General features: G+C 30.3%; 1 protein-coding gene and 1 non-coding gene across 12 annotated transcripts; both read right to left on the minus strand.

The window, feature by feature from the left end:
* Positions 1-112: 112 nt before the first annotated feature.
* LOC130449814 (RNA-binding protein squid) lies at positions 113-9,600 on the minus strand. Of its 11 annotated transcripts, none has more exons than XM_056787840.1 (9): positions 9,511-9,600; positions 9,299-9,426; positions 8,273-8,313; positions 4,794-5,068; positions 4,604-4,735; positions 3,573-3,831; positions 1,776-1,847; positions 1,079-1,233; positions 113-625 (listed from the first exon to the last, which is right to left on the minus strand). In XM_056787840.1, exons 2-8 carry the CDS (start codon positions 9,415-9,417, stop codon positions 1,124-1,126), a joined length of 1,008 nt encoding a protein of 335 aa, XP_056643818.1. In that variant the 5' UTR covers positions 9,418-9,426; positions 9,511-9,600; the 3' UTR covers positions 113-625; positions 1,079-1,123. The 11 variants fall into 11 exon arrangements, with proteins under 11 accessions (XP_056643818.1, XP_056643824.1, XP_056643820.1 ...); XM_056787837.1 differs by having other exon boundaries at positions 126-625; positions 3,564-3,831; XM_056787849.1 differs by lacking the exon at positions 9,511-9,600 and adding an exon at positions 8,652-8,716 and having other exon boundaries at positions 126-625; positions 3,564-3,831; positions 9,299-9,416.
* Positions 5,135-5,201, minus strand: LOC130450013 (small nucleolar RNA snR61/Z1/Z11). Its single transcript, XR_008910526.1, has one exon. It is a non-coding gene; the product is annotated as a small nucleolar RNA snR61/Z1/Z11 (small nucleolar RNA).
* Positions 9,601-10,521: the final 921 nt, after the last annotated feature.

Here is a 10,521-nt window from a genome sequence, read left to right on the forward strand (position 1 = left end):
ACAACATAATCACTGTAACAAGTGTTGCCAGCCTTTGAAGTCACTATTCTAACCGTCCTCTTATATAAACACAGTAAAAAAAATTACTTTCGGAATGGTGATAGTAAAACAATTTCTAAGTTAGTGTAACCATTGCTTTATTTGATTCAAGTAAACAAATGAATGTTGTCAATTATATTCAAAATATATTTAAATATATAAAATAAAAAAACAGGTACACAGCATTAGAAAAAAAAAAGTGAAAAAATATTTACACAAAATTTACCATTTATTAAATTTTGTCATACAATGGAAGTACACAACGCCTCCGCCACTCATACAAATTACATAAACCTAAGCCTATGTTTACATCATACTAGATTTAAATAATAAAATCAAAATACAATACAAAAAGAAAATCGGACTGACTCCGTAATTATTATTCAATATCGAAGACAATTTTTTTTCTAATTTGAACATTTCCTAATCAAATATCAAAAGAGATGAGAAACAAAAGTGAATAAAATCTCGACATTTTATGTTGAACTCAAACATATTTTTTTGTACGTTGTCGGTATTTTCCAAGCGCCGCGATGAAATGGAATGATTGGAAAATTGGGCTGTAAATGAGATGATTTATTAAAACCTGAAACAATTTATAGTTATAAGTTATATTTTAGTTCCAGTTTCATATAGTTGTTACAACTTATGGAAAATTTGTGTTATAGTTTTTGATCAATCTGTATATAAAATGTAGAAACAAAGGTTCACTTAGTTACTTAGATCCATCCTCATTTTATCAATGTATTGTTATCGGAATTAATATTAAGTATACAGATTAACAGATGTTATGTGAAGTGTTTTGGAAATCTTATGTATCCACAACTTTCGGCACAAGCAAATGTACTAAGAACTTTTCACCTGTTTCCTAGAGGGACTTAATTATAATGATTTACCCTATTTTTATATTATTCTGGCACTCTGAATAGGTATAATTACCTAAACGAGCGTGGCGTTAGGGATAAATAAGTAAAAAATTAGTAATTTCTATAATTCACAAATTTTCCCACGTACGTCAATATAAATTTTTTAAACTTACCGGAAAATGTTAAATCACAAAACTATCCTAGTATTTATTATCCTATCACTTCTGATAGGGTTGGAACCTTTGGTTGCGTTGTCCACCTCCCCTTTGCGGTTTACCAGCGCCGCCACTACCACCACCACTTCCTTGGTATCCACCACCAGCTCCACCTGAAAAGGAAGAGCAGTATAAAAATTTTAATATTATAGCAACCTACTCACTAATTTTTTTTCAACTCTAAAACATTTCGTTTTCGCCACCTGCGTTGTTTCACCATTCTTCCAACAGCATTATTGCATTTTTTTTGTTTTTTTTTTGTAATTATATTATTCACTTTTTTGATGCGAGAGCTGCAATCGAAAATGTTGCGGCGGTTTTTTTAAACACTTTAGAGGGAGACGCAACTATTCTTAATGTGTATTGTGGAAATGTTCCAAATTTTTCAAAAACGCAGGTTACGAGTGAACTGCAAGACTATTAGATACTATATATAGTATAACTTGGAATGACTGAAATCTCGACAAGGACCGGTTGCCATTGATAACATCCTTGAAAATTCAAACAGTTTTGCCAGAAAATGAAAATTGATTGTACCTTGTTCGAGAAATCTACAGTACAAGTTAATTTTTAGAGAAAATAAATAAAAATCTAAAGCTCGTTACATTTCCAAAAGAATAACATAAAATTAAGTCTAGAACATCACCACAAGTACCTTTTCCGCGTGTATTAACGTTACGTCCACCACCACCGCTACCATATCCTCCATCATAACCATATCCCTGGTCTGCATACAGGTATAGAACAAATTTTATCAATGTTAATCAAAAAAAATAACCTTTGGAAAGGTTGTTCAGAACGTGGCTAATATATAGCTTATTATTATAGATTATGTCCCATAATCAATTGCATACCTGTTCTAATTATATTCTTATCAAAAGGTCAATTAGAACACTCAATATCCAACATTTTTTATATAAATAAAACAATGGAAAGTGTTTTACCAACATGAAATGTGATTACAAAACGATGTTATAAAGTACGTATTCTTGTAATGCAGAGCAGCATTAATTCCATGTATACGCAGGAGCCACTAATATCAACCAAAACGACATAATTTTCGAACTTTGGTTGTGCGCTTGTTTTATGACCCAAATTAATTTAAAATCTCGCAACTTGTCAAGAAATTCGATCATTAATTCGTCATTTAAATGTGAGAAAGTATAAATCGAATAAAATAGATGTATGGAAGTATTAGATGGCAAGAAGATCAATTGAAAGAAAAGCACATTGGTCAATAAAGAAGTTATGTCATACATGCACAACAGTACTGACGAGCTGAACAAACTTGTTACCTTCTGCTTCAATTATGTCCTGCAAAGAGCTATATCGAAAAATACCTAATGTACAAATAAAGAAAAAAGGAACGTAAAATGAATGAGAACTGTAAACAAAATAATGCATCTGGATATTGATTTTGTACAAATTCCTTAGAATACAATTAATTATGGAACCTAGATAATTTAACCTTTTCTGTTTTGTTTAGTCTTCTATTTAGAATAGAAATCTATATAATTTATAAATAAAATGAGAATTTCAACCTAAAATTAATAAATTTACATACAACGACCAAGTAACTTTTTCCAGAACATAAAGATTCATTGTCAATCAAAGTTTAGACAATCAGCAAATTGAGCTCAAACGAAATAACAATTTCGTGAAACAATTCGAGATTATGTCAATTTTGATGGAGCAACAAATGTAAAAATAATTTTTTGCTAAGTCAACCTGTTAGAATAAAAAAATATGTGCTTATTGTAATTAGATGAACCATTAAAATCAATAAAAGTTCATCAGATATAATTGGCACCGAAAGACAATTTTCAAACTAATATTTCGTAGGTAGGTGGAGGAAGAAAAACAGAAAAAAAATTAATTTGAGGGAATGTAGAATTTCAACAAATGCTTTATTTCAAGCTCTAGATATTTCACAATGTATTTCTTCCGTACTATTATATATTTATGTATATAAGGTCAACATATAATCATGTATAGGAACAGAACAACTGTTGACTTAGTGTAAATATGTCCTTAAATATATTTAAAAAATAAAGATGAACTTCGTGGACACAAAACAACCTATGTGAATATCACACTTGTTATCTGTGACCATTTGTTGTATAAAACTAGGAAACGGAGGGCTGGCTGTAGAAAATTAATAAATAATAAAATATAAACCATTCCAAGTTCTACTGAAAATAAAAAATTAAAAAGATTACACAATTAAACTTGACTGCACGATTTTTTCAGTTAGCAGAACATAGACAGTATATATAAATAAGGTAAAAGAAAATCGATAGAAAATGGTTGGAAATTAATTTTCTACAGCCAACCCTCGAATACAGATATTCATTGACATATACACAGAGCTTACAAGGCACCGCTCGAGATTAGAATACATCTCGGCTGAAAAAATGTTACTGTGTCCTGTACGAGTATTTACCGTAGTTACCGTAGTTGTAGTCGTAATTTCCGTAACCACCGTAGCCACCTCCGTAATAGTCATAGCCTTGACCGTATCCGTCGTAACCATAACCTTGGCCGTAACCGTATCCACTGTAAGCTTGATTCCAATTTTGGTTACCATATCCACCGCCTCTACCTCCGCGTCCGCCTCTCATTGGGCCGCCACGACCGCCTCGCATACCACGGCTCATCATCATGGGTCCTCCCATCTGGTCAGGTTTAGGTGTTGCTTTTTTAACATCAACCTAAAACAAAATATTTGTAATTTTTGGTTAAATTTTCTCAAAATTTTTCAATCATTTATAAAATTGTTCATTTTACCCTTGTACTACAAAATGTCCACGCTCGCGTTCAGTTGGCGTTGGAAGATGCTTAATTTTAATGTTCAACCCTCGCGTTCCAGCGCCTAGCCAATGAAAAACAAGTATCCTAGGCATATGAGCACGTGGAAGCAATTACCAAATTCAATCACTTTTTGTTTATTTTCTTGGTGTTTATGTTCAATTAATCTGAACAGAAAAGCATGGAGGAGAGCTCAGAAGATATTGTTTGATCGCTTTTTGAAATTCAAAACTATTTCAAAAAATAACAAATTTTTATTCAACTTGAAGAACAAATAGAGAAAAAGGATTTGTCATAGACAAATAGCTTCTATATTAAAGCCAATAAATGATACTTTCTAACGAGGTAACGAGAATCCTAATATAAAGTATACCTATTTATTTGTAAAAATATAATTTGAATATCAATTTAAGGTTATTTTAAAAGCCAATCAAAGCTCACAAGTTGGAGTATCAAAATTTGGAATAAATTATAATTACAAACAATTCGTTTTAAAATTTTGTATCCACAACTTTCGGCACAGGCAAATGTACTGAGAACTGTTTACCTGTTTCCTAGAGGGACTTTAAAAATGATTTACCCTATTTTTATATTATTCTGGCACTCTGAAGAGGTATAATTACCTAAACGAGCGTGGCGTTAGGGATAAAATTGTAATTATGAATTATGCCTCACCTCTTTGTCTTTAATGGTCTGTTTTGGAGATTTCAAGAGTTCATTCACAACCTGTTCAGATTCAAACGTAATAAAACAGAATCCTTTCCTTTGGTTCTTCTGTTTGTCAAATGGCATTTCTACTTCAATTATCTGAAAATAAATCTCAAGTAAACTCACCGAATAAATCGACATTTATCATTAAACTTACCGATCCAAACTGTGCAAAATAGTTTTTAATGTCATCATCAGTGAGTTCGTTCGTTAAACCTCCTACAAATATTTTACCGTGTCTCGCTTTGGCTTTCTTAGGATCTACTTTTTTTCCATTAATTATATGATCGCCTGCAGCTACTACTTTGTCAATGGCTTCTGTTGTGGTAAATACAATAAATGCAAAACCTCTTGATCTGCCTGTATTCGGGTCTGTTTTAACATTTATACTGTCTATTTCACCATATTGACCAAAATGTTCACGTAGTTCCTCTGAAAATGACACCACCAATTAAACATTTTGAAAAACATGGAAAGAACTATTGAGATTTTACAAAAACATCAGTAATGGGATTATCTTCAAAGCTACTCAGTAGCAGAACTGACATATTGATCATCATGATAAAGTATAATCAAATTTAAATGCATTTTACATATCGTGGATACAGAAAACCAGTATGACAAGTTTTACGACAGCTGATAATATTTAATAGAAACACTTCTGGAAAAATTAACAGACCCCAAAAAATATTACAAATTGTAGACATACATATAGGATCGATTTATAACAATTAGTATACAATAGAGTTTTAACCAACGACAAGGTTTGAACTAAGAATCAAAGTATAAATTTGCAGCACGTTATTGAGAAGTTATTCATTAATAAATGGAAATGTAAAAAGTTTTATGCACCTGAAGTCAGGATAGGTTTGTTATATGTATTTGTGTATATAGTACTTAGGTTGACCATTGGTGAACTGTGTATTTGAATGGTAACTACAAATTTGCTTACAACAATCAAAGCAGAAACTTGTAAAAAAAGTCTCGGAAAAGTAAACTTCACAGGGTGAAAACATTGGAAAAATGAAATTTCCGATTATATAGAGATCTTGTGGAAAAAAGAATAAAACACAAAAACTCTATTTTGGCAAATATGGAAGAAAAGCATTAATAACATAAACCAATATATTACTATAGGTCTTTTCAATGACAATGACCCAAATTGTTTACTTGGCCTTTCAACTCCCAACTAGGCAGAAGGATACCTTCCAAAAAATTGTGAAACTTATAGGGAACAATTTCTAAATTTAGTATTGATATTGCTAGTTGTGTTTATAATAAATCATGTTTTTGACCTGTAGGGAAATAATTTTTTACATTTCAAATCACTTCTAAAGAAAGCATCAAATATATTAAATTCACAGTATCATGAAAACAATATTTTACCAGATATATCTATATTTAAAGTGAGATCGACACAATCAAACCAAATTATTTGAGTAAGATATTTAAAGAATATTAAGTAATATATTAAAAGAAAGTAATTCGAGGCAGACTACAAATTGCGAATTTTGAATTGAAATTAGATACAAAACACAATTTTGCCAATATTGAGGTCAAATTTCTGTTGACAAAAATAAGAAGCAAGCTGGAATATTTAAATTGATAAATGAAAAGTGCTTCCAAATATCGCATACAAAATATTAAATATGAAAAAACAAAAATTTTTATCTATATACAAAATGTGATGACAGATGTAAGATTAATAAATTTACATGAATGGAAGGAAAGCAATATGACAAAAATAGGTTACAAATCTCCCAAAAGCAAAAAGGGCTATCACTATACAATTCATACAATCTTACGCCCCAATTAACACATATATGAGGTATTTTACAGTGAAATCAGCTAAGCAATAGATTATAACAACAGCAATTTCAAGAATCTAATTAATGACATCAAGGTGGGAAAGAGACATAATCAAAAACTGGTTATAGGGAACTTTGATTTGGTGACGAAAATGCTCGTTCCTTACAATAAAATGTTCATCGCAAATATATTCTTCAAGAAAAACCACAACAAAAAATGTATATGGCACCTTCAAATGGAACTATAAAAAATGAAATATTACTTCATTATAACTAATAAAATAAAAGTTATGGGCTGAAGGAACATGGGGATAGCACAAAATAGATAAAAACTTTCCAGAACTGTGCAAAGTAGGAGTTCATAAACAGCAGAAGAAACTGTCCAAAGAATTACTCAATAAACTCATCAATATCAAGTAATATGAAACATATAGAATAACACTGGACTCTGTAAGAACATAAAGAAGATTAGGGAAGATATCAAGAGTTACAAGGAACAACTAATTGAAACAGCAATCAAAAACAGAAATAGCTGCGAGAACTCAAAGAAAACGATGATCATTGGAACAAAATGACAATGAAAATGAAATATATACAAATCATTTTGAAGCAGTTATGAATACAATTTATTTTCAATAAAGTTATCTCAGGTACTGGAATATAATTTTATAGAAACTGGAAGCCAATAACAAAAAAAACAATGCAGTAGCTCGTATGCCTAAAAATTGCTTCAAAAAAAAATTGGAATAAAAATATGTAATATATGAATAAAAAAAATCAAGGGCTTATGTGCCACTATGGATAGAAAATAAGAAAAAAAACAGGAACTATTTCAAGTACATAATATAATTGTGGTTGAAGTGATCATAAGGACTCTAAATAAATTTTATAAATCATAAGCAAATACTAGGCCATAAAGGAAGTAGCTTCAACAAAATATTGGGAAAAAAATTGAGGAAGACCAAAAGAAAATTTTGTGTGGTCATTGCTCCAGGAAAAAATAATGCATAAAACTGGGGAGTACAAGAAAAAATTTCTTTCAAATGCTAAAAGTAAAAATCTTATTCCTCAACTTAAAAAATACTTTTTGTACAACTGCCATTAGAAGGGCTACTTTTAATGACAGTAAGCAGTGTTAAAAGTGATTGTTTACATAGAAATGTGTTAAAAATATTTGTCAACAGTTTTGTGATTATATGAATATTAAAATGCATTTTGAAGTTAAATGCCATCCCAAATTCGCCTATTTTGTTATCAAAATAGGGTAGTTACACAAAAAACACTGTATAACGTTTATGTTGAAATTTTGTTCATGAAATTATTGAATTTGCTCCATTCACTTCACAAGCTTTTTATCCCTACCAAAAATATCACTTTTTACACTCGTAAATGACTATTAAAAAAAAATCACTTATTTTGAAGGTTGTGTGGCCTCTGAATCAGATTTATGGACATTGTTTATTTGTAAAAGTATAGGAAAAATTATAAAAAAAATTTAAGCCGCCCATATTTTGAAACATCGAAGATCAAAACTATACTATATTTGATTTTTAAAATAATTTCTTATTTTTTTACATATGAGGAACACAACAAAAAATGAAAAGAAAATAGACCGGTTTTTAAATAATTTTTAAACTAAAAAATAATTTAATATAATCCTAATATCTTTAATTTAAAAATAATGTAAATTAGTTTATATAATGAAATTAGAAAGATGCCGGGAGTGAAGTCAAACAAACAAAATCTCTCCCACCATTAAAAAGAATAGTTGATTGCTGTTTTCAACTAATTTATGACATTTGTTGAATTAAAATGAATATTAACTTACTATCTGTAGTTTCCCAACTCATGCCACCAACAAACAATTTTCTGAAAATAAAAAAGGGACTTTAATAGGGTGAATTCCAAAATGAATTCCTAATTTGTTGCAAGATTTTAATTTTGCTTTAATAATTACGTTTAAATTTAATGCAAAATTGAATATTTGGTAACTGCAATGAACCTAGTTCAATCAAATGGAACAGCAATCTCAAAGTAATCTGAAAGTTATGTTAAAAAGAAACAAAGAAAATAGATCATTGAAAAAATCTAAGTCAAACTTTTTAAGTTATTTAATCATTTCAAATCGAATTTGACTTTGTCCAAACTAAAAAATTAACGTTGAGTTTACTAAGTGTTGGCAGAAGAATGTGCCCAAGGATAAATACCATGGGTCCAAAGTGCTCCAACGTCCTCCAAGATATTCCATCTTCCACTTAGCTGACTCAGCCACCTGGAGAAAAGGAACCATGTTTAAATTGGATATGAATAATATCCTAAAACCTGGCATCCTACCACCGCTCCCGATTTATGAATCTTTTAAATGACTTTAGTTACAAGTTTTTTTAAGATTTTGATCGCCGAAATTCAAGTTTTAAGTTGATTTAAAGCTGAAAATTGAATAATCTTATGCTCGTTCAAACGGAAAGTTCTTCAAAGTGACAAAAAAATACAACTGGAATTGAATAACGCGCCAAAAACAAAGAGCGTCATCCGCCATTTTCTTCTAAACTCTGGCCTGAGCTTCACAAATTTATTTTCCAATTAATCATAAAAATAGATTACATCAAAATAAAATACAGCGAAATTCTTTATTCTTATGATCTAAATATACAAATTAAATTATTTAATAGTACAAACAAATTTATATATCCAAGATGTTTACAGATTAAATATGGATTCCAAAAATTATGCTTAGATACATAGAAAGGAAAATACATCGTACATCGGAAAAGCTTCTATTGTAACAAGTTTACGATAAAACGCTACGAAAACTTAAAAATGATGTTTATATTTACATGAATTTTTTTCTTACCTATCGTCATCTCGACCGGGCGTATCTGCACTTCCACTGTCAGTTGGTTGTGCATCTCCTGAACCGTTTTGCTGAGCTTCAGCAGACACATCTTTAGAAAAATCTTCACCGTTCTCCATCGGAACTGCCTGTTTTTCAACAGATATTTAGAAATCTAATATAAATAACTTAACTCTATTTAAACTACAAGTAATGAACACACCACGTCCTACCTTCACTATGACAAGAAGAGAAGAGAACGGAAGGCCGACGCCGGCAAGCAAATACGCGTAGAAAATCGTTATGCTACTCCCCTCCACGTCATAACCGGTAAATGTAGCCAATCGAAGCTCGCTGTTTCCAAGCCGATCCACTTTTTAATGCGCATAATACCATAAATGGCTTCTCCCAAAGAGTAAACACAAAACGGCGTGACGTTGGCAACTTACTAATATATGTTATAAAATGAGATAGAAATATGGCTTTTAGTCTTAGCGTTGTTCGTAGATTTTCGCTTGATAATATGAATATCTTTTTTACCGACGAAGAAGATCATTGATCTGTTATCTAAACAGTGGCGCATCGAAATAAAGATTTTTGGATTTAGTAATATATTTATAATCTTGATTCTTGATAATTTTACTTTACTTATCAATACTAAGATGAGAGAAATCAACCATTTTTGGAAGAAAACAGTCAATCTGTGGAAAACAAATTATTTATGAAAAAGTTATGATGGATCTGTTTAAAATACTAAAGTTTTAGTAAAACTATGATATTATTAAAGATACTTTAAGCAGACTCTGCTTTATAAAGCAATTGCGCTTTGTAACATTAATTAAAAATTATTAGCGGATTATTTTGAAATTTAGGAGAATATTTTTAATAAATTCATATAATCTGAAATTATAAGATTCCCTTAAACAATTAAGGAAATTTCAAGTTTTGTTGACCCGACTATGCTAAAGTCCAAGGTCAAGTAAGTTTATTGTATTTCACTTGATATGTTAATGGGAATATACTTTATTTGTTTTTAATTACTTATATACACAGGCTGAATTATTTACCGTTGTCAAATTCTACTATTTCTCTAGAATTCTTTATATTCAATTAAGGATCAGAAAAGTAATACGTACACGTACCGAATTTTATACTATAAATTTAAAACGAACAGTAATCTGGAAAAGCTATTATTATCATCCAATAGATGTCGTGGAGTGTTCAAAAAGTATTAATCGTTTGAA

The sequence above is a fragment of the Diorhabda sublineata genome, chromosome 10 (genome assembly GCF_026230105.1).
Source record: "Diorhabda sublineata isolate icDioSubl1.1 chromosome 10, icDioSubl1.1, whole genome shotgun sequence".
In the NCBI taxonomy this organism is placed as follows: domain Eukaryota; kingdom Metazoa; phylum Arthropoda; class Insecta; order Coleoptera; family Chrysomelidae; genus Diorhabda; species Diorhabda sublineata.